Below are 24,431 nucleotides of genomic sequence, written 5' to 3' on the forward strand. Positions count from 1 at the left end.
ATCCAAAGGATTTTGTTTCCAGCCGAAACCTATCAGTATGCAACTGGGCAGTTTCCGTAAGGCATTCGTATGCATGAAACACTCTGGCTTCAGAACAACACCAACTCTCTAGATATGACATTGTTATCCCATTATTCTTCCAAAGAGCTCAAGGCAGTGTACATGATTCCTCTTTCCTCCATTTTATCTTCACAACGACCTCATGAGATAGATTAGGCTGAGAACATGTGAATGGCAAAAGGGCACCCTGAGAGCTGTGTTATTTAACGCATCGTTAAATTGTGGAACTCCCTGCCCCAGGATGTGGTGACAGCTACCAACTTGGAAGGTTTTAAGAGGGGAGTGGGCATGTTTATGGAGGGTAGGGCTATCCATGGCTGCTAGTCAAAATGAATACACACCTATACTCTCCAGTATCAGAGGACCATGCCTATTATATTAGGTGCTTTGGAATGCAGGCAGGATAACGCTTCTGCAGCCGTCTTGTTTGTGGGCTTCCTAGAGGCACCTGGTTGGCCACTGTGTGAACAGACTGCTGGACTTGATGGGCCTTGGTCTGATCCAGCAGGGCTTTTCTTATGTGTGGATGAGTGGGGGATTTGAACGTCAACCTCTTCAGTCACAGCTTGACACTTCATCATGACACCACAATGGTTCAAACTGGGAACCTCTCACCTTTGACCACAACATTATTCCTGAGCTAAAGCACAAAGTCCATCAACGGAAGGGCCCATCTTCCTGAAGAAAAGTTAGTCAGTGTGGTGTCGAGGTTACTTTCGGACTGGCAACAGAAAGACTGGTTCCAATCCCAGTCTGGCTTGAAGCTGGCTAGGTGCTCTTAGGCCAGTCACACACAAATAGCCTAATCTGCCTCACGGGACTCGTGAGAATAAAAGGGTGGGTGAGGGAGAAACATGCATGCCACCATCCGTTCCTCAAATTAAGACTGTGCCAAAAATCTAAACATTTAAACATACTCTGACACTTCAATAAATGCAAACACATCCGTCTATTTTTCTTTCTAGAAGCCCACAACAAGGCCACAACATTTCATCCCAAACTTAATTCACTAACTACCATTTTTCAAAGTCATACCTTGTTGGATGGCTTCATTGCTACTGAAATGACAGGATCAGGTACATGAATCGATTCCTGGAAAAAGGGGAAGGGAACATCACTTATTAATATAAAAAAAATCTGCAGAAATCTTTACTGTGTGTATTGAGCATGTTCAAAATACCAGATGCTGTTTAAGGTATACATTCTGTGAAAGGTATGTGAAACTTAACACTAAGAAGCACTGGAGGAGGTGCTTTAACAGCAAAAAGCCCCCCTCCCTTAGTTGACATTCTGGCCTCTGGGCCCATTTTCTGGACTTGACATTTCAGGTGAGTTCTCACAGCTACCCTTTTATGTAGTTCTCACAGCTACCCTTTTCTGGATGAGAGGAGGTTGAGGGGGGACATGATTTCTCTCTTTAAGTATCTGAAAGGCGGACACTTAGAGGAGGGCAGGGAGCTGTTCCTGTTGGCAGCAGAGGATAGGACTAGCAATAATGGGTATAAATTATGGGCGGAAATTACTGGACATTAGGAAAAATATTTTGACAGTAAGAGTAGTTCAGCAGTGGAAAAGGCTGCTTAGGGAGATGGTGAGCTCCCCCTCTGGCAGTTTTCAAGCAGCAGGTGGCGAACACTTGCCAGGGATGCTATAGGCTGAACCTGTATTGAGCAGGGGGTTGGACTAGATGGCCTGTATGGCCTCTTCCAACTCTATGATTCTAAGCACCCGGGAGGTGATGTACCTCTTGAGACTGGACATATCCTTTTGGAGAGTATCAGAATTTTGAACACAGTTTTACATTTAACAGAACCTGTTTGTAACTATATTTTAAATACAGTGTACCCATTACATTGTATGTTGGTGACCCTGCCCTTTTATGTGTGAAGTTTTTGGAATTGTCAGTATGAACTTATATACCCTTTTGGAGGTTTTGTAATAGCTGCAAAAGCATTCTGAAAATAAAAAACTTTTTTTTTAAAGAAAAGACTTATTTTCTACACATAAAGGGAGCTTAACGGATGAAATCCAAAGAACGCTGTAGTAGTTAACCAGGAAAGAAGTTACCATGGAAAAGTCGGTGCTGGATTTATCGGAGAACGTATCCCCACTAGCACAGTCAATGCCGAACAATGCACAGATATCTCCTGCATACGCTTCATCCACATCCTAGTTTAAAAAAACAACAACACAGAATGCACTTTTAGTATCAGGTAAGGACAGGTATAATGTTAAAAGAAATGGCAAGACAGTTCTAACGTTTGCAACTTCCAGTGCAGCCCTCTTCAACCAACAGGCTTAGTGTGGACAGTGTGTGTAGTGCGTGTATGTGTAGTGTGTGCACAGAGGCGGGTAGCCATTTGAGAGCAGCGAGAAGGCCCCACCCATATCAATTAATTTTTGCTAGACACGAGGGTTCATCCCAACAAGTATAAAAAGCACAGATTAGTTTCACATCGCGTGCCATAAAACCGACGAACGAAAACCGTACTGTGGCGTTTCTAGTCTGGTTGCACTAAAAGGGAATCTGCCCACAATTTCTCAAATATAGCCCACCGATGGAACTGCGTGGCATTGCAAAAGCTTCTGAAGACAGCCTTTGCACAAGTGAATGAGAAAATTCATTTCCACCTTGCAACGTTTTAAGACAGTTATAGGTTTAGCGGGGTCTTTTGTGTTGGGATGAGGAGACTTAGGTTTTAGGAAGAGAACTTTGTACAGTTCACATCCCTTAAGAAAATGTAACCCTTGAACCACCAGGATGCAATCCTACCCTCAACAAATAAAGCTGAACAATCATTGGGGTGTTTTGTTTTGGTTGATGCCTTTGATGTTTTCCACCAAGCTACGATCTCAGAAAGGTAACTGCGTAGAAGGAAACTGTTGTTAATCCCCACAGTCAGGCATCACTATCATCTTGAAATAACTGTTCAACTCATGCATATATCCAGTTCCCAAAGAAGACAGGGAGAAATGGGCTGGGGTCTGGGGAGGAGACAGGTAAGGGTTTCCTCTAGGCAAGAACATTTTTTAAATGAAAGGAGGAGCAACATTTTGAATTGAGTGAGGGCTATATAAAATGAAGTGGGCTCCGTGGCACAGAGTGGTAAGCTGCAGTACTGCAGTCAAAAGCTCTGCTCATGACCTGAGTTCGATCCTGACAGAAGTCGGTTTCAGGTAGCCAGCTCAAGGTTGACTCAGCCTTCCATCCTTCCGAGGTCTGTGAAATGGATACCCAGCTTGCTGGGAGTAAAGTGTAAATGACTGGGGAAGGCACTGGCAAACCACCCTATAAACACAGTCTGCCTTGTAAATGTCGGGATGTGACGTCACCTCATGGGTCAAGAATGACCCGGTGCTTGCACAGGGGACTACCTTTACCTTTTATATAAAATGAAAGCAGGGTATAAAAAACTAAAACAGAATATAACAGTGAATTAGAAGATGAAATTTTGGTAATAGTATTATGTGGAAAAGAAATTTCATGGTGCATATAAGAAGCACAATAAATTTCATACCGTCTTGTTGCACTAAGGCAGCCTCCTCCTTGCTAGTTTTGGATCCTCCAACTAGAAGGGGTTTCACGCCACATATACGTTTTTCACAGGCTGGATCTGGAGCATTTCCCAAACTGTGACACCCTACTCACCTCCAACATATCTGCGTGCATGCGGACGAGTCTCTGCACCCGCACTTTTTTCCCAGTCCGGGTGTTGTAGATGTAATCGCTTTTCTTTAGCATCCCCTGGTACACGCGAATGTACGTGAGCTGTCCAAATCGTCCAGCCTGCAGTAGTAGAAGAAGAGTTGATTTTTATATGCTGACTTTCTCCGCCACTCAAGGAAGAATCAAACTGGCTTACAATCACCTTCCCTTCCCCTCCCCACAACAAACACCCTGTGAGGTGCACCAGGTGGGGATGAGAGCTCTAAGAAAGCTGTGACTAGCCCAAGGTCACCCAGCTGGCTTCATGTGTAGGAGTGGGAAAACCAACCCGAGTGTCCACCATTCATGTGGAATCAAACCCGGTTCTCCAGATTAGAGTCCACCGCTCCAAACCACCGTTCTTAACCACCACACCACACCGGCAGTAGAACAAAAAGCAGTCATAGCAAAGGAGACCAAAAGCTAGACAATCTAGAGATGCGAGAAGATGGATCAGTGCAAACCAGTCCCCAAAGTGTTTGATGAGTGGCCATGGACAACTAGGCCAAAGCTACCATAGAGACAGCACCTCACCTGTGGAGGACGCATCTAACAAAGAAGAAGAGGAAATAAGCAACCTACCTCAAGTTTAAATGCCAAGCCCAAGAAAGGCAGGGAGTCGTCTCTGGCAGAGCCCAGCAGTAGCTTGGATTTTTCCTTGGAATTCCTTGAACCAGAGACAAATCCAAAGGAGAAGTTTAAATTACAACATTTAAACAGCCTTTCGTCAATGAGCTCTTGTTGCTAGGTTCTGTTCTGCAGACTGCTAATGAGCGTCCTCAGCGGAGTGCTTCACTCAAGCCCTAGGCATCTTGTGGAGAAAAATAAACTATTTTTTTAAGAGATCTGAAAGTGGGAGCATGCCTATTATCTTAGGTGCTGTGGAACACAGGCAGGATGGTGCTGCTTCAGTCGTCTTGTTTGGGGCCTTCCTAGAGGCACCTGGTTGGCCACTGTGTGAGCAGACTGCTGGACTTGATGGACCTTGGTCTGATCCAACAGGGCTTTTCTTATGTTCTTATGATGTGGAGTGCACGTTCACTGAGCCACGGCCCCTCCCATGTTTTGTCCTGCAACATTTAATGCAAAAACAGCTTCCATGTCCAGTTTGCAGCCACAGCAAGTATGCGAGGCAGTTTACAGCATTTTGCCTTTTCTTATGTGTGGAACCTGCCTTTAATATCTTGGAATAAGCAATAAAAAGAATTTCTAAGGTTCAAATGGTTGCCTCTTTACCTTAGTGACTATTTCTACCAAGTTAGAAAAGATCAGCAGCAGAAAGAGGGAGGTAGAGGAAAAGAAAAGAAGAGTTGGTTTTTATATGCCAACTTTCTCTACCACTCAAGGAAGAATCAAACCGGCTTACAATCACCTTCCCTTCCCCTCCCCACAACAGACACCCTGTGAGGTAGATGGGGCTGAGAGTGTGTGACTAGCCCAAGGTCACCCAGCTGGCTTCACGTGTTGGAGTGGGGAAGCAAATCCAGTTCACCAGATTAGCCTCCCACAGCTCATGTGGAGGAGTGAGGAATCAAACCCAGTTCTCCAGATCAGAGTCTACCGCTCCAGACCACCGCTCTTAACCACTGCACCATGCTGGCTCCCATCTGAAAGCAACCATCTGAAAAAGACTTGGAGAACAAGAGAGTCTCAACTTGGTGCTAGAAAGGCATTGCTCAGTATCTGGGGGAGGGAATTCCGCAAAGGAGGCAGCACCACAGTTAGCGGGCAACCCACCTCTCCTCTGGAGGCACATGGGTCAGAGTGTCTGACAAAGGTGATAACTGCCTAACTATTCTCAATTAAACTAACAGTGTCATTCCAAGCAGAGTCCCACCCTTCTCAGCCCATCAACTTCAGTGCTCTTAGAAGGGTGCAGTTCTACTTAGGTCAGTCCTATAAATGTCCTCTCCTCACATTCACCCCATGGGTACTCACTCTTGGTTGAGAAGAGCATAGTTTTGGACTTCCGACGGGTTTGGGAGGTACTCTAGAACAGCATCCAGCAGAGGCTGCACCCCCTTGTTCTTGAGAGCACTTCCCACCAGCACAGGCGTGAACGATTTACTCAGCGTCGCTCTTCTGATGGCGAGCTAGAGAGAAGCAGAACAAACATTTATGCTTTAAAGTCTATATCAGGGGTGTCAAACATAAGGCCTGAGGTCCGAACCCAGTCCCTTCAGAGCTCTTAACCGGCCTGTGAGCCAGCCAGCCCCCTACTGTCAATCTGGACTGGCAAGGCATGGCCCGGCCCAAACAAGTGACATTTATGTCATATCCAGCCCTCGTAACAATTGAGTTTGACACCCCAGGGTAAAAAGTGCCCTGACTTTGATAGCCCAGGCTAGCCCGATCTCATATCACAAAAGCTAAGTAGGGTCGGCCCTGGGACCACCAAGGAATAACAGGGTCCCAATGCAGCAGAGCCAGGCAAAGGCAAACCGCTTCCATCACTTTCTTGTCTTGAAAATCCTATGGGGTTGCCATAAGCCAGTTGCAACGTGGCGGTAAAAAAAAAGGACTAGAAAGGGATAGAAAGGGGCTGTATAATTCTTGGGGTAAGAGTCCCATCTTCATCTGCCTACTTCTGACTCGGCTTACTCAAAAGCAAGAATTGTCAGCGAATGGCCACCGATATATTGCAGAACTATTCTAAAATGGGTGGAACCCCATTTACCTTGAGGCCTTCTGTGGAAGGGCACAATAAAAATGATAAATATTATTATGTTTTTAGGATCAGTTCACATAAATTCACACAAAGATTTTTTTTTTAATCTCCTTAAGGAGAAAAATTGGATTCTGGTATACTTTTATCACAGTGCAAATATTTACACCCAAAAGACTATAGGTGAGGGAAACTCTGGTTTCCAGCCAGGCTGAAAAAAATCCCAGGCACATTGTGCCCTGGCATTGTGATAAGCCTTGGAACTCGGCTCAGATGTGATGCAGGTACCTTGGTTGGGGAGCCAGAACCCACAGGGCTCCCCCAAGTAGTTCTGACTGGGAGAACAGGGATCAGAAATCCATACCCCGACATGTGCAGCATGCTGGAAGGATGCAAAAAGGCTCCTAACGGACTTAAGCAGACGTTGCTCCCACACTTCCTGACGGTTAGTGCGGCTCCTCTGCGGAACAGGCTTCCTCAGGAGGTGGTGGACTCTCCTCCTTTGGAGGTTTTAAAGGAGAGGCTAGATGCCAATTCTTTGAACTTCAGCAGATCATGAGAGGGAGGGTAGGAAGGGTTGCAAAAGTGTTTGGCTCTTGTGGCGCTTTCTTGCATGCCCAGGGAAATGATGATCACCACTTTGTGGTCAGGAAGCAATTTTTCTCCAGACCAGTTTGGCCAGGGATCCTGGAGGGTTTTTTTGCCAGCTTCCAGGCACGGAACATGGGTCACTGGGGGCGTGGGTGTGAATGTCTTGCATTGTGCAGAGGGTTGGACTAGATGACCTTGGAAGTACCTTCCAACTCTATGACACTATGATTCTATGAGCTGCACCACAAATCTGCTTACTGACCATTGAGGAAGCAAATGCTGAATGGATTACAAGAAGATCACTCCTGTCTGCTCCAAACCCCTCCTGATGAAGCTTTTCAGTAGAGTTAAGAAAGGCCTGAAGCAGCCTCATTCGCCACTAGATTTTTATTTATTATTGTAACTGATTATTATTCTTCCATCATGGAAGTCAAGGTGGTGGCACACAGGATTCCTACATATGCCTCCTACCCAAGTAGTCTTAAATGCTAAACTGCTGAACCCTCTGGGCCAGACCATCAGAAAGCCTGTAGCCGATGCCCACTTAGAGAATTCTTTACTCATCAGCTGTACAACTCCTTGAGTGGGAATGCTTATCTGCAACTCATCCTCCTGCAACCGAGGCTGTGACCTTGAGCTCCAGTTCAGGCTTTTGCTGAGGGTCAATAAAGCTGACTCTACCAATATTAGGGCAGAGTAACATTCCTGCACCCTGATCTGGATAGGACAGGCGAGCCCGATCTCATCAAATCTCGGAAGTTAAGCAGGGTGGGCCCTGGTTAGTACTTGGAAGTTCAGGGTTGCTACACAGAGGCAGGCAAGGCCAAACCACCTCTGTCTCTAGCCTTGAATACCCTACAGCAGGGGTGTCAAACATAAGGCCCATGGGCCGAATCCTGCCCCTTGAGAGCTCTTATCTGGCCCACAAGCCAGCAGATGCAGCCACAGCCCGCACCCCCACCCCCAGTCTCGATCTGGGCTGGCGAGGCATGGCTTGGCCCAACCAAGTGAAATTTATGTCATATCCTGCCCTCGTAACAAATGAGTTTGACACCCCTACCTACAGGGTCACCACGTTGACCTGACAGCAAAGCAAAACAAAACCCACATTCCTGCTGGTGTCTGAATCTCACTACAACACATCCATGGTTCTTTTCAATACAACCGCATGGCTTTCCTTAAGCAAACTTGGTATCAGCTGCAGCTCAGTTCAGACAAGATTGCAAAAGATGCATAACAAAAGGGTCACTTATTTTTGTTCAGATTCAAAGATGGGCAACCGGAGGTATCTTGGCAATTTTGCTCCTAATGAGTATTTAGGAGGAGAACACAAATGACTTTTTTTCTATGAGCTTTGCTTTCGGTATATTTCAAACGATTTGACATTTGAGTGCGCTGGAGGGATGCAACACCTCTGAAGGAGGAGAAAAGGATTACGGCTGCAATCTTGTGAATACTTGGCCCTGCTGAACTCAGTGGGATTTGTCTGAACCAAGCCGTAAATCTCTCTGCTGGGTTTTCAAATGTTGGCAGGTATGGCGATCCCCAGTTCTTCTAAATTATGTGGATGGCCCTTGAACTGGGATAGCATAAAAGGCGAGCAGCCAGGGCGGAACTTTCCATGTACTCCTCCAACAGAATTCCCAGGGCATATGAAACAGGTGGGAGCAATGGGATCACTCAGCAGGCATTTAAAATGGGCTTCTTCCTCTGAAGTGCTGTGCAAGAGGTGGAACAAAGTGGGGAAAAAATATTACATAACGGCAGCCGTGAAGCAAGTCTCCAGACTGCAAAGTCATCAAAGGCCAACTAGGGTAACAGGAGGTGGATTTCCAGTTTTAAAAGCTGTTTTTTTCCATGCTCATCAGGTTCCCGTGCCAAATCCAGCCCTGGCCCAAGTGAGTTCATCTACGGTGAAACAGTGTCTGCTTACACCAGCCACACCTGAATTTAGACAGAGGATGGCCAAAAATACCACCAAAGAAGCCACCTGAAAGTAAGATCCTGTGTCAAAGCAGACAAGGCTACCAACGGCATCCTACAATGCAAACCTGCAGCACCAAATATCACATTTACATATACAAGAAAACGCTAATTTATAAGATATTGTCGATGACCTCTAGGAACTGCCACAACTTTGTCTGTGACACTGAGCAGCTGGTTTCCACCAGCTGCCCATCAGCCCAGTCATCTGCAGCTATTAATGCTGGGTACAGAAAGCCTGCGGTTTCCCTGGATAGCAGCAAAGTGTCATGGCAAAGATATTGCAGACTTAGACAGTCTGGCTCATGCTGCAAATGAGTTCAGCTTCTAAAGGCAATGAAATGTGAGGCCCCAAACACACCAAGCTTTCCCTGAATGAAACGTGGATATATGAATCACATTTGCATTTTTTTGAAGTCCAATGGGAGTGTAACATTCCTACCCAATCATCCTTATTAATGTATAAACCTATTTCAATTGCTTCAGGTGCAGGACAGGTTAAACAAAAAATGCGGTCATCCTCACAACAAGCCCACTGCAGATCTATATTACAACTGAAGAAGCTGACAATCATTTGTTCGGTCCAAGCTAGTGAAATGTTAGCTCATGCAGAGGCTTGAGCTTAGATGTTTCTAATTCAAGATCGATGCTCTACTTACCAGCTCCACTAGAAAAGGGGCCAGCAGCTGAAGAACCCAGCTGCCAACCCAGCAGCATGCAAAATAGAAGAGGACAAGATATGACCATAGTTGTCATCAACCTGGGGGGGGGGGAATGTCCTGTCACTTTAACAGAGGCTTAACGGGATGTTATTTATCAGGTGATGTTATTTACCGCCATGCTGTGAAAAGCTTCACCTGCCCATTCTCACACATTAAGCCTTGATTAAAGGGGCAGGATATTTTCTCTCCAGGTTGTTGGCAGACCTGGATATGACCGACTCCATGCCATCTCAGGGTACTTTGGTGACTGGGAGTCACTGACATTAGTGTGAAGGAATGCAGCGATTATCGGACAGCAAGGTGCCCGAATGGGATTGCAACCAGCAGATATTACAGCGACAGCTCGCTTGGCAAGCTGGATTCGGCAACTGGATCAGCTCTAGGCACTGCTGCAGAAGCCCATCGTTTTAGGACGGAGCGATATGGAAGAACTCTGATTCTAACAACTGGAACTTTCCTGGACTATTACAATTTTTTTTTAAAAAAAACACTGAACATCCAGACTCCTCAAATATTATCTCATGAAAACGTTACCGCATTAGGACCACTAACACCACTCAAGGATGCTTCTGCCTACCACAGAAAGGCTCAGCATCTGCACACCTGAACACATGGAGCGGCCTTTGATCACTGACCTAGTCTGACTGGCAGAAGACCTCCAAGGTCTAGCCTGGAGATGTTAGAAACTGAGCCTGTTATCTTTTGTATGCAAAGCATAACCTCTACCTCTAAACGTGACCCTTCTCCACCAGTGAAAGAAGGGTGCAATCTAATGCCAGCGATAACCAGTGATGGGACTCTGTGAGCCAACAGCAGCCAGAAAGATAGTGTCGTGCGGTGGTTAAAAGACAAAGATGGGAACCAGGAAGTTTCTGGTTTCAAGCTGCCTCTTAGTCACTAACTAAGTGACTTTAGAAAAGCTGCTAGGAACCCATTCCAGAATGAATACTCCCCCTCCGCCCACCTTGGTATGGGGCTAATAGTACAAACCTAACTGATAAGATTGATATAGGCATTACTATGATTGTGTATATAAAGTGCTCTAAATGCTCTCACATATTTTATACACACACATACATCTACAGAGAGAGAGAATGCTAAAACTAAAAAAGGAATTGTTTGGGTTTTTTTTAAAGTTTGACCATTTCAGCTGATGGGCAGGTTCATCAAGTTAGTCTCAGACATTTAAGGCTCTAAAAAAATGTCGTGTACAGAACTGTGCCAAGTGGTGCTTAGCCTCACCAACAGTACCCCCATGATGTACAGAAGGTAGGCTTCAGTGGAATGCTGCACAGCACCAAGGGAGCGCCCTCCCCATGTCCCCTGGCTGTACAGCTGTTCAGCAGATGGCTCAGGTGAATTCCCTTCAGGTGAACGCCAAGGTGCTACTAAGTGTTCCTGCCCATCTCTATTTTTTAAAAAAAATATGTTTATTTAAAACAAAAAATTAAAGGGGTAATCAGATAAAAACACAAGTGTCTACCTTTAAATCAGCCACCGTTGGGATCTTCTCTTCAAGAAAAAGCTCCCCAAGCAGTTCATCAGAATTGGCAACACACTCGATCAGTTCCTGACGCCGGTCTGCACACTCGGCTCTGAAGTCGGGAGGAATATCGCCGTATTTTACGGTTTGGCTAGAGGGGCAGAAGAGACAAACGGCCAATTAGTGAGTGGTTAGCCACACAAGCAGAACGTCAAGAAACTTGGCATAACCCTACAGTCTGAGAAACCAAAGAAACCAACTTAAGCCACTCTCAAAAATGAAAAATTGCTTTGGATCATTCTTAATTAATTAAATTTATTACGATCATTGACCAGCAAAGCAAATATTCAAAAGAATGAACATGATTAAAAGGATAAAATATAGCAATACATCTGTTCATAAAACACTATTTAGGATTAAATATTTACAATAAAGTTAGATATTTACTTAATATTACCCATTCAGTGATATGTTCCACTTCCCTTATCAGAATGAGACCAAGTACTTCTATGCTTAATACCTAGCCTTGCGTACCTGGCGACTTTATATGTTATCTCATTATTCCTGTCAGAAAGTATTTTCATTAACTGAATGGATCTTGGACTAGTTGAAAGGCTACCCAAAATGGGTAGTATCAATTCTTGCCCAATTTGACTGTAAATCCTGCAATCAACATTCTTTTTTGCATTGGTAAAATGAGTGAAAATTACATCGACTAGAATGCATGTTTGAGTTCAAGTCAGTTCTTTTCTGCTTTCTGGCAACGTTTATGAGGGCTGTTCAGTCTGAAAGAGGTTCTTGGGACTGTGGTGTGCAGAACAGATACCTATCATATTGACTAGATTATACACTGAGATGGCATAAATGAAAAGGCACAACATGATAGAAGAATATGGGTACAAGAGGTCGACTGTTCAGCAGAACTGGCTGTATTCCTGACTTGTGCTCAGAAGCAGAAACCTCTCAATTAACACCGTGTCATTATGAATATACAAATACGTGGATTCAAAACGGCTGAGCCTTCCTCTGAAGCAAGGAACTTCCACCAGTGGAACAGGCTGGTGGAAGGCTTTCTGTCCAAGGAACGGACCATTAGCAGAACAGAACCTCTGGATTCAAAGCCCAAGATTTCAGTTATTGTTTAACACACAATGCTGCTAATGTGATCCTTGGATGGATAACACCCAGTAACCAACATGGACACTTGTTTATGTATGAGGACAATTCTCCTTTTCTGATACATGATAGGAAAACTGAAATTATACCACTTACAGAGTAATAACTCCATTCGTAGTAATAATTTTCACTTATAGTCTTTTGTGAAAAAAATGTCACTCAAGGTCTCATTTTTATGGCAATGAAGCAGTACCTCTGGGTTCCTTGCCTGGAATGTCTGCTTCCATGAACCTTGAACCTTAAGAGTTTCATACTGCATTAGCAGACAAAAAGTAAAGGCATGGGAGTTTCCATGGCACGTGGTTGCTAATATATATAAGGGCCATTGTGAACAGCAGTTTTTTTTCCATTCTAGTGATAACCCTTTCAAGGATTACATAATCAAATGGTGATGTGTTCTTATTACAGAGAGGAAACCAGGATCAACTGCTAGATTTTCCTAACTATTTAGACCAGCGCGATGAGAATATAAAGATTGAATTACATATGGAACAGATACATTTTCAGGCTATTATGGTTAACATCAAAGACAGGAAGAGCTAAATGGGCCTATATAAAAAAAACGTACAGATAAGAATTCCTTTTTTAAGGTTTGAGAGTCATCATACATTAACAGAAAATTGCCATACAGTCAATTTCTTAGATTAAGGGGGAATTGTACTAAAACACAAGATTTCCAGAAAGAGGCCCTAGTTTGGGGACATAATGTGATCACTAGAGGGTACCCTAACCATATATTACAACCAACATATTCCAAGATTTTAGTTCAGAACACAGATAATTTGTTTCAAAGTAAGAAAAAAGTTGACTTTGAGAGGCTGGTGCGCAGCTTTTATCAGGACACAGTACAAGCATATCTCAACTCTGGAATATATTAGATGGAATTGCCAAATGTGACAAGAAACCTACTGTTTGTTTTAAAACAATGTCTAATCTGAGAGACCAATTAGTACATAGTAAAACATTTTTACCCACTAGCAGTCAGCCAGTTTTACCAGAAGTCAGCCCACCAAAGGGTTTTTTCCTCTGTGGTAACGGCATATGCTATAAGTTTACTTATAATATTAAGGAATTTACAGATCCAAGAGATGGAAAACAATACAAGCTCAAAGATTTGACCACAAGTAATACCAAACAGGCTGTTTACATAAGTGCCCTTGCAACAAGATATATCTGGAGAAATATCCAGAAATCTTAAAATACATATTGCTGAACGTAAAAGCAATATTTCCATAAAAAAAAACCAGGTGCTTCTTTAGTACAACACTTTCTTAAACACAATCCTGGTCCTACTGATATCATCTTCTGGGCCATTCAAAAAGTGATGAGTCAATATGACAAGTTGCTGTTGAGGAAAGAAGCAGACTTCACACCTCAGCTCCACAAGGGTTAAACAGGAGTCTAGGTGTTTTTTTTTACAATTGGTGTGACTATATATCTTGATGTACACTAGCCACCTGTTCTACAGCCTCATCATGGTCAGCACACTCTGAGGGTCAATTACCTTACAGGTTGGTCACGCTTGTAACTTCTTCTAACTTAAGAAAATTTATTTTAACCTGGAAGGGACGCTTATTCATTTATTATTTATTTTTTGGATTGATATCCCGCCCTACCCTGGCCAAGGCGGAGCTTAGGGCAGACAACATCAATAATATACCACAAAATACAATAAAACAATCAATTCAGAACAATACTAAAAAAAACCAACAGTTCCAGGCTAAAAACAATACCAATGGAGCTCAATTTTGGCAAAAAGGGCCCTGGCCAACTGGGAAAAGGAAGACAGGCTCCCCCTGCTTAGATGGTAAGAAAATGCAGGGGGGAAACAGGAGGAGATATGTTAATTATGTATAGTTTGTGACTTTGTAAGTAGATGCAAACAGCTCAGTCTGAATATATGTAGGCCTGCTATGTAAAAGAATTTCCGTCTTTGGACAAGAAGGTATCGGTATGGTTCCTGTTAAATGGTTTTACCAGGCCCACCTTGTATTTTTACAAAAATTGCCTGACTTTGGTTCATAATCATCTGTAACATATATGCTCGGTACTGAATGTTTTTAATCTTTCTTTTTTGTGTGTGTGTATAGTTGTAGATCCCCTGACGTGGCTGCAATGCAAAGAGCATAGGAATCTCTGAGTGAAACACAATAACACTTCTTTCCCCACTGCACCATCATTTTTTTCTTCTCTGGCTCGATTCTGCACTGGTGCAGCCCTCTTTTCTGCACTCCATTAAACGTGAACCTTAAGAGGTCAGGAGCCTTTGTCCTGAAGGATGGGCTAAAAGAAACAAAAGGGCCATGCCAGTAACAGGAAATAAAAAATAAGGCCAATGGTGCAAAATAGGTAAAAAGGTTTTTTATTACTCAGAATAAAAATTCCCTATGTGTTTCGCCCAAGGGGCTTCTTCAGCGGAATCTGTAGTTATTGCAGTAGTCCTTATGAGCATAAATTGCCCCGAAGAAGCCCCTTGGGCAAAACGCGTAGGGGATTTTTATTCTGAGTGATAAAAAATATTTTAACCTATTTTGCCCCATTGGCCTTATATTCATTTCCTGAAGGATGATGGTCTGCCAACAGCTCTTCTATATTATATATTCTTGTGTAATTCATTTGGGTAAAACCTTGCGAAGGGCCGTATAGGCGTCTCCATCAGTGTTTTTTAAATCAACAGGATACTCCATAATGCTGTGCAAAATCTCTTTTTCTAAAGAAAAACAGAATATATTCCACATGGGTTGCGCCTTACTTATTTATGGTGCAGTCCTTTGCAGACTTACTCCAGTCTATGCCGACAGATTATCAGTTGACCTGGACTGGAGTAATTCTGCATAGAATTGCCCTGTCAGTGATGGATGACTCTGTCTTATCAGCACTCCAATGTGAAGATGAACTGGACAAGGCCATCTTTATCCACTCTGAAGCATCAGTGTTACATCCCTTGTTTTAAATTCCTGAAAAGAGGCAGGATCGCTAGTCGCTGGCAGACGCCAGAGATTTAAAAGCGAGACTGGGGATTTAAAATATACCATTGCTGTAAACTCGGAGCAATATGGGAATTAGCGGGTTAACCTTGTTTCTGCTAACCAGGAAAGAAAATTGCAGTCTCGCTGCCCCATTTCCCCACAGTTACGGAATCCCCACATCATGAACATGACCCTACAAGATGCCTGATGAGTAAATCAGCAGCCAAATTCCTGCTCCTACAAGTTCACTTTTTAACTTTAGCCGGAGAAACTAAGGATCAAAATCTCCACCGTTTAGCTCTTTGAGGCTTCTATTGGCCCTCCCCTCCATCCACTGCAACTCCTTCCTCAGCCAATAAAAAGAACTGCACTACCATAACTAAATCAATAGCCCTATGGTGCAGATACAATGAGCAATTTCTTAACCATAATTAAAAGATGGCGAGCAGGAAACAGGATCGCTGCTTCCAGGGCCAGGTATGACATAAATGCCACTTGTTCGGGCCGGGTCATGCCTCGCCAGCCCAGATCAAGAGCAAGGGGGTGGCTGCTCCAGGGGCCAGGTAAGAGCTCTCAAGGGGCTGGATCCTGCCAGCGAGCCTTATGTTTGACACCCCAGCCTTTACTAATGTTTGCCAGCCAAATTTAAGTCCTGGTTAAAATGAAAACTCTGGCTAGCTACAGGTAAGTTTGTGCCAACGGATCCTTTAAGGATAGTATGGCCAGCGGGGTTGGTTTGCACTTGTTGGTTTGCACTTGTTGTGATAGTTAAAGAGGTCAAGGCTGCAATCCTAGGAACAGTCTTGACTGCTCTCCCAGAGTTTTACATTTGCATGAGACCCCAACTTAGTAAGCAAAAGACTAAATTAAAACCATCTGCTGCAATAGCCGATAAAAAACCCTGTGTATTTGAAGCTGCTCAGAACACTTACCCAAAATCACCTTCAAAATAGATGGCTCTTTCTTCAATAAGATCAATGATTCCTCTGAAATTTCCCTCCAGTCCCATTGGAATCTGAACAAAAGCAGCATTCTGATTTAATTTGTATCTGTAGAGTGAAAATATATGGACATTATGAGTATAGATTTTTTTTTCATCTGCAAGGAATCTTCAACAAGCCCAGTTGACCTCTGAGATCAGAATGGGCAGCCTTGATAGGACTATAAACCACAAAGCAAAGCGGAGAGTCTGATAATCCTGCTCCATACTGGCTCACATTCTCTTGAACCAACTAATGGCTGAGGATAATGGCTCAGTCCTGCTTTGCATGTATTCTGCAGATATAGGAGGAACAGGTTTAGATGACATTTCTTCAAGGATAGTTTAAAATACTGAACTGATTTTACTAAGGGGGTTGGGGAGCAGACTTGTGTTCTGTAAAACACCAGAAATCTTCATAGTTGGAGCAGAATAAAGAATCTTACATTAATAAATCCCCCCAATCTTTTCTTGGATAAAGCATTCTGTGAAGTTTCTGAGTTTTGTGTATGTGTGTGTGGGGGGGTTTTAACTGAACACTGGTTAGTGATCAACAGGGGTGGTGATTAGAGGACTGGACTAGGACAGAGGAGGCCTGGATTCAAATCCTGTTCAACCAGAACATGCACTGGACTAGAAACACGCTCACTCCATAGATCTTTGGAAAGATAGAATGGAGGAGAGGAGAATCACGAAATAACATCATCAAAAGGGACTATAGTGTAGAAAGCCAACCAAAATCACAATACACGGTGATAAAAAATTTTAAAAAACCACACTAACAATTATTTATTCTACAGAAGATTAAACAAGTAACAAAAATATTGACAGTAATAAGAAAATATATACAATAGGAAAATATTTGCAGTAATCCAGATGTCATCCTTCAACAAGCAACCTAGTTCATGTCAGGCACTCAAAGTCAAAGCTTTGTGCCTTTTCCTTTCCAACTAGCAGTGACCACTGCCGGCACCTGGAAAATGTATCATGGTCGAGTGCCTGATGCAGCCCAGTCATGTCTACCTTTTTTCCCCTTATGATACTGCACATGAATAGGCAAAACCCCCTAGAGAAACACGGTGCACAGGACTGATGTGCCACCATGAGAAGCAAACCTCATGTGGCGTGTTCTTTTTGCAGCTGGTTTTGGCCAATAAAAAGACTGCACTTGATCATAATTACACACGTCCAGTAGTACCTTAAAGACTAACAAAAATGACATCCGGACAAGTGGCACAAACCCCTTCTAGCCATCCGTGACAATCACACATTTATAACGTTTTCAAATGTCATGATTACTAAAATAAGAATTGGGCGTGGTATTAACAGTGCCACGGCTCTTGGGCAGTCTAGAAAGCAGGAAGACTCCAGCTGGGTAAGGGGAGATCTCAGCCCCCCACCCCAATGACAGCAACTGATTCCTGAAATGGAAATACCATGCAAATGACAATGTGAACGGTATTTGGCTCAACCGCTAGTACAATACAAGTACAAAATGTTACAAATGTTACTCAGTACGCATTTCATGCACGCAAGCTAGTATTTTTTTTTTGCCATCAAGTCACAGCTGACTTATGGTGACCCTGTAGTGTTTTCAAGGCAAGAGACGTTTGGAGGTGGTTTGCCATTGCCTGCCTCCGAATCATGCCCCTGGTATTCCTTGGAAGTCTCCCATCCAAATACTAGCCAGGATCAGGGTTGACAGTGCATGACTGGCCAAAGGTCACCCAGCAAGGTTCTATAGCACAAGTGGGGATTTGAACCCCAGGTCCTAGTCTGACACCTTAACCACTACACCCTCTCTGCAAGCCAGTGTGTGTGTGTGTAAAGTGCAGTCAAGTCGCAGCCGACTTATGGCGACCCCCTCTGGGGTTTTCATGGCAAGAGACCAAAAGAGGTGGTATGCCAGTGCCTTCCTCTGCACAGCAACCCTGGTATTCCTTGGTGGTCTCCCATCCAAATACTAACCAGGGCTGACCCTGCTTAGCTTCTGATATTTGACGAGATCAGGTCTGACACCTTAACCATACACCCTCTCTGCAAGCCAGTACACAACGGTATTTTTGTTTCTTAAGATCAAACAATTCATTTTGCAGGGATCCTTCGACACTTTCCACAACACTCTGCTACACACATTCTTCATCCATCTCCCAAGGCACACAATATGCTGGTCAAAATAGTCCAGCCAGCAAATGATTATTTTATCTTGTTAATTTTGTAAAACACTTCAGCGATTTCGAATGTAGAAGACTGCACCTGAGCTGTTGCAAAGCTCTGTTTGGACTTGAGCCCATTCGATCCAGTTTGTTGATGAAGGTCAGAAAAGGGACGTGGTAACGCTTCATCTGCCTATTCACGGTCATCGTCTGGCACTGAACCCCTCCAACGGCGCACAGCACCAGGATGGCTCCATCCAGAACTCTCAGGGCCCTTTCTACTTCTATGGTGAAATCAACGTGGCCTGGAAAGCAAAACAAAAAGGTCCAGGAATATTCAGTTTCAAAAGTGGGGGAAAAAACTATGTGAGTTGGAAAATTCTCGTTCCTGTTGCTGCATGTGGATCTCAAATTCAGGTAGAAAACCACTGTTATCGCAGAACTTCAATGTCAACAAACAAGTTTGCGGAAAATTGGCTTACAAAGATACTGAACCAGCAAAAAACTTTGCATTTACCCTGGAGAGAATTTCTTCTCCTAAATCAACCCAAATACATATTGTGGCACTAATACAAGAGACCCAGAAAAGAGAGTTCATATGAAGCAGACTTATCATGCGACATTCTGGAGAGAATGAACATATGGGAAGGAGGAAGGAGGACCTTAGCAAGCTCCACCTCTGACTACATCCTTCTCTGAAAGGTGAATGTAGGTCCTACATGTGTACAAGGGTACTCATGTCAGGCTTTCTCTCTGTGTTGGGGGGACATAATACGTATTTTGCACAATAATGAATCTAGTACCAGAATTGGACATTTGCAACCTAATTTTCAATTTAAAAGACTGGAAAGTCACCACTGGGGAGATCTCTTTTGTACTGTTATACTTCTAAGGACTGGAAGGACTGACATCTTTCCTCTGAACCCTCAGAGGATTTAAACGCCCTCCGCCTCAAAACCTCACCCTCTTGCAGACAAAGAATCCCGTTGGAGACACTTGTAAATCTAAGGAGAGCCAGCGTGGTGTAGTGGTTAAGAGCGGTGGTTTGGAGTGGTGGACTCTGATCTGGAGAACTGGGTTTGATTCTCCACTCCTCCACAAGTGGTGGAGGTTAATCTGGTGAACTGGATTTTTTCCCCCACTCCTACACACGAAGCCAGCTGGGTGACCTTGGGCTAGTCACAGCTCTCTTAGAGCTCTCTCAGCCCTACCTACCTCACAGGGTGTCTGTTGTGGGGAGGGGAAGGGGACTGTAAGCCGGTTTGAGTCTCTGTAGAGAAAGTCGGCATATAAAAACCAACTCTTCTTCTTCTTCTAATCTAAACAAATGCCCAGGAAAGGGCTGATGGTGAATATATGGAAAACCCAAAAAACATTAATAAGAATGCAGTTGTCCATAGTACCAATTTCTCAAAAACTATAACTTCCATGTATGGCCCGAGAGCCACATGCCATACATGCCAGATTTGTATCAAGTAGCATCTGCCCTAAGACGTGGTAACTAGTATGCCTAGAAACACACGGCATACAACTGGCCAACACTTTCACTTCACACAGTCACTCTGAAGATCCTTATACACAAAGGCAGACACTAATCCATGAAATCATTACTGTTTGCAGAACAATGAAACCAGCCAAAGAAAGCAAATGACACTGGGAGTCATTTTGAGTACAAGTAAAAAGGATGTGTTCCTTGAACATCTTGCCGTCACTACCTGGCGTGTCAATGATGTTAATATTTGTGTCTTTCCAGAGGGTATAAGTTGCAGCAGACTGAATAGTGATGCCGCGCTGCCGTTCCAGTTCCATTGAATCCATGACGGCGCCAACCCCGTCCTTCCCTTTTACCTATGTGTGCAAGAAAGCATACTGACATTTCTGCAAATCAATCCCATTTCTCTCACACACACATACGTTGTAAAAGGCAACAAGCCTGCTCCAAGGTGTCTCTTTTAGTCTCCCTTCTAAAACAGTCAGATTTCAGTCCAAGGCTAGATACCTAGTAAACTTTAAAACAGTCAGTAAAACCCTGTGGGCCAAAAAAATTGTTTATTGAAGTCACGGCTATCTCGCCACTCAAGAAGGGCCTTCTACATATTTTTGTAGGAGCTAAATTTTTGATAAGTCACATTTATAAGTATTGTATTATAAATACTAGAGCTAGCATGGTGTAGTGGTTAAAGTGTCAGATTAGGATCTGGGAAACCCAGGTTCGAATCCCCACTCTGCCATGGAAACTTGCTGGGTGACCTTGGGCCAGTCGCATACTTTCAGCCTCAACCCTGGCAAGCATTTGGATGGGAGACCTCCAAGGAATCCCAGGGTCATGATGCAGAGGCAGGCAATGGAAAACGTCTCTTGCCTTGGAAAAAATAAATAAATAAAAGCTTCACCTTTAAGAATGGTGAGCAGCTGCCTCTAGTATTCCTGCACACAAACCCAAGCATGTTTTAAGTTCTGGAAGATCACCAAAACTACGAGGTCAGATAGAGGGTTCAGGACAATCCAATCACATTCAGACCTACCTCGTGCATTTGAGAAATCCTGCCTGTGTAGAAAAGAATGCGCTCAGTTAATGTAGTCTTTCCAGAGTCAATGTGTGCTGAAATTCCAATGTTGCGAATCTTCTCATTGGGAATGATTCCTGAGGAACACCAACGGCATCCATTCAAAAGCAGCTGAAATGGTAACAATATTACAAAAGACACAATACTGAGTACACATCTCACTGTGATAAAGAGGCGCTCTCAGTGTAATTTTGCAATATAGTATAAAATATTAAACTAAAAATGCTTGTGGAGTTACATGAGTTTTATGTGTAATAGTTAAGGTAATTTATTGAAAAGGACTGGAGAAATACCTCTCAATTTAGGTGAAGCATGAACAAGCATGTTAAATTGCCTCCCCCCTCTAAAAGTACTCTATCTTTTAGCTTGACCTAAGTCCCACAAATGACTGAGGTTTGCATGAGCAACTGCCTATCTCCTGATGCTGTAGGCAAGAATTTATGCATGTATACACTAATCTAGCATTGTCATTAGAAGAACACAGCAAAGCATCTCTGACCCCCTTCATAAAAACATGTATGCAAAAGCACCATTAGAAGATAACAGCAGCTCTTCTTCTCAAACCAGATTGAGATGATGGGGCAGCATTTATCCCATACATCTAGGAAGGAGGGTCCCTGAAAGGGAGACTGCAACCCATCCTGACTTGGCTGGTGCCTCAGGATCCTACCTTTCCTTCCAACTTTCTGTTCCCTGCCCTGTTTCAGGTGAGGCAGGTAGGAAGAATGGCAAAAGAAGATACTTTAGTCCCTCCAGTTGCAATTGCTCCATAACTTGCATATTTAAGTTATACAAGTTGTGAAGAAAAAAAAATGTACAAGGCACCTAACAGATTTATATCCATGTTTGATATGTGAATGTGTCACCTCAGTCATTTTGGGCAATGTGTTGGTAAACATTAACCACAAAATGAACACTGTTGAATGTTGCAACAACAGCATATGTTGCAATACTGGACATATTAAGAGGGCAAAAGTGCACAACAGTGGTACCAAGTCAGCTTTAAGCCCAAACTTACGAATGTGAAACAAGCATTAAGTACACCATTCATCAGGTTTTGGGATTTCAGAGCAGATCACAACTATCTTGTGCTTGTGATAAACAAGATCTGCTAGTCCACCTGTTGTTTTGTAAAGTTGAATTGTGGAAACTGAAAATCTGGCAATTTATATGAGAAAGGAATTGTTATACCAGATTATATTACAGAGCAGTGGTGGCTGTTCCTCAAGCACAGAAGAGCCATTTTTATTAAAACATGTCCCTTTTAAAAAAGCAGATATTCTGGAATAACAAGTTATAAAAGAAAAGTCACCAGTTAAGTGCAATCCTTGGTTATGTTTTGGTGGTCATTCGGACAAGCAAAAGTCAGTGGCATTTTGTCTGAAATACCATATTCCATACTGTTAACAGCTGATTTAGAAAGTGGCAAAGCATGGACTAGATTCATCATATACATATGTAATTTGTCACTATAATGTACCAGTTCTTTGTGTTTTCCAAATAACTTATAAGTGCAATACTTAAGTGAGTGGTAAAGTACTTGCTTTGCTTTCAAATCTAATATTATACAGGCAATATTGATCATTAAAATTCTAAGTTAAGGGGCTAAATTTGTAGGACACCTCAAGAACACTATAAATGTGTGATATATAAACAAAAAAGGAAATTACATTTTAGGAACAGGGTTAACAACTTCCAGGTGGGGCCTGGGAATTACAATTGATCTCCAGACTACAGAGATCTGTTCCTTTAGAGAAAATGACAGCTTTGGAGAGGCATCACATCCACAGTGAGCTCCCTTCCCAAATTCTGCCTTCTCCAAGCACTGCCCCTAAATCTTCAGGAATTTCTCATGCCAAAATTGGCAATCCTGGATTGGGAAAATGATACAGAGTTAAGAATAAGTACACTGTGAAGTTATAATGCCCAATATTCATTTCACTTTATTGTTATGGCCATTGGCCAGCATAAATTCCCAATATTTATTTAAAGTCTATCTAGTTGAGTCCCACGGCGCAGAGTGGCAAACTGCAGTACTGCAGTTGAAGCTCAGCTCACGACCTGAGTTCGATCCCGACGGAAGTTGGTTTCAGGTAGCCGACCCAAGGTTGACTCAGCCTTCCATCCTTCCGAGGTCGGTGAAATGAGTACCCAGCTTGCTGGGGGTAAAGGGAAGATGACTGGGGAAGGCACTGGCAAACCACCCCATAAACAAAGTCTGCCTAGGAAACGTCGGGATGTGACGTTACCCCATGGGTCAGTAATGACCCAGTGCTTACACAGGGGACTACCTTTACCCTTTAGTACATGTCTGCATTAACCATTACAGGGGAAACCTGTCATGCAAGCAGCTCACTCTGGCCACTTACTGTAAGTAATCATTCAATTTGATATAAATCAAGCACGCTTATCTGACATACACCAGGCAGAGAAAGTCTAAAACTTTGTGCAAATAAGGTTTTTATTTTATTTTACTATTTACATAAACCGATTTTTCAGATGGAAATCATTTCAATCCAATTGTTATAAATTAGGATTATCAACATTACTGGCAGATTCAAGTCCAGTAGCAACTTAAAGACCAACAAGATTTTCAGGGTATACGTTTTTGAGAGCCAAAGCTCCCGTCATCAGTCACCTGACTCAAAACCTTATACCCCGAAAATCGTGGTATCTAAGGTGATACTGGACTCAAATCTAGCTCTTCTACTGTAGTCCAACACGGCTACCCTCCTGAAACTAACATTATTGATAGAAGCCCTGTCCTTAACACTTTGGTCACGTCATGAGACGACAAGAGTCACTGGAAAAGACAGTCATGCTAGGAAAAGTCGAGGGCGGCAGGAAAAGAGGAAGACCCAACAAGAGATGGATTGACTCAATAAAGGAAGCCACAGCCTTCAATTTGCAAGATCTGAGCAAGGCTGTCAAAGACAGGACATTTTGGAGGACTTTCATTCATAGGGTCGCCATGAGTCGGAAGCGACTTGACGGCACTTAACACACACACACACTTAACACTTTGCAGCAGGGCAAGCTTTCCCGCAACACCAAATCTCCACGCTTCAAAACGCTTCACCTGTTGATTTCCTGCTCGCCATGCCATTGCTAAAGGCAAAGGATGAGCAGAATCACCACACAGGTCGAGCCTTTAAGAGCTTCACAAGCACACGGCGCCGGACCCCAGCCAGCTGCCCCCATCTCCCACCGGCCGAGGAACAGCGAGCCTGGGGAGCTGCGTTCCCATGGAAACAGCCCCAGGCCCAACTGAGCCCTCCAGTTCCAGCGCCCCGGCACCCCCCCCTCGGCCCGGCTCCCAAGTACCTGTCGCCGAGGCAACGCCAAGCCCAAGACCCGCCGGCCCCTCAACATAA

The 24,431-nt window shown here is 43.6% G+C and overlaps 1 protein-coding gene across 1 annotated transcript in view; it reads right to left on the reverse strand.

Annotated features, from left to right (window-relative positions):
* Nucleotides 1–24,431, reverse strand: part of GFM1 (G elongation factor mitochondrial 1) — a 49,842-nt gene extending 25,411 nt beyond the window's left edge. The window contains exons 1-11 of the mRNA XM_056849886.1: nt 24,382–24,431; nt 21,016–21,168; nt 20,206–20,338; nt 18,591–18,795; nt 16,288–16,404; nt 11,211–11,361; nt 5,705–5,859; nt 4,349–4,433; nt 3,710–3,847; nt 2,128–2,229; nt 1,096–1,152 (exon numbers count right to left, since the gene is read on the reverse strand). Of these exons, the coding sequence (XP_056705864.1) occupies nt 1,096–1,152; nt 2,128–2,229; nt 3,710–3,847; nt 4,349–4,433; nt 5,705–5,859; nt 11,211–11,361; nt 16,288–16,404; nt 18,591–18,795; nt 20,206–20,338; nt 21,016–21,168; nt 24,382–24,429 (1,344 nt within the window). The 5' untranslated portion in view covers nt 24,430–24,431. The remainder of the gene's footprint in view (nt 1–1,095; nt 1,153–2,127; nt 2,230–3,709; nt 3,848–4,348; nt 4,434–5,704; nt 5,860–11,210; nt 11,362–16,287; nt 16,405–18,590; nt 18,796–20,205; nt 20,339–21,015; nt 21,169–24,381) is intronic.

Source organism: Euleptes europaea, chromosome 5 (assembly GCF_029931775.1).
Source record: "Euleptes europaea isolate rEulEur1 chromosome 5, rEulEur1.hap1, whole genome shotgun sequence".
NCBI lineage: Eukaryota > Metazoa > Chordata > Lepidosauria > Squamata > Sphaerodactylidae > Euleptes > Euleptes europaea.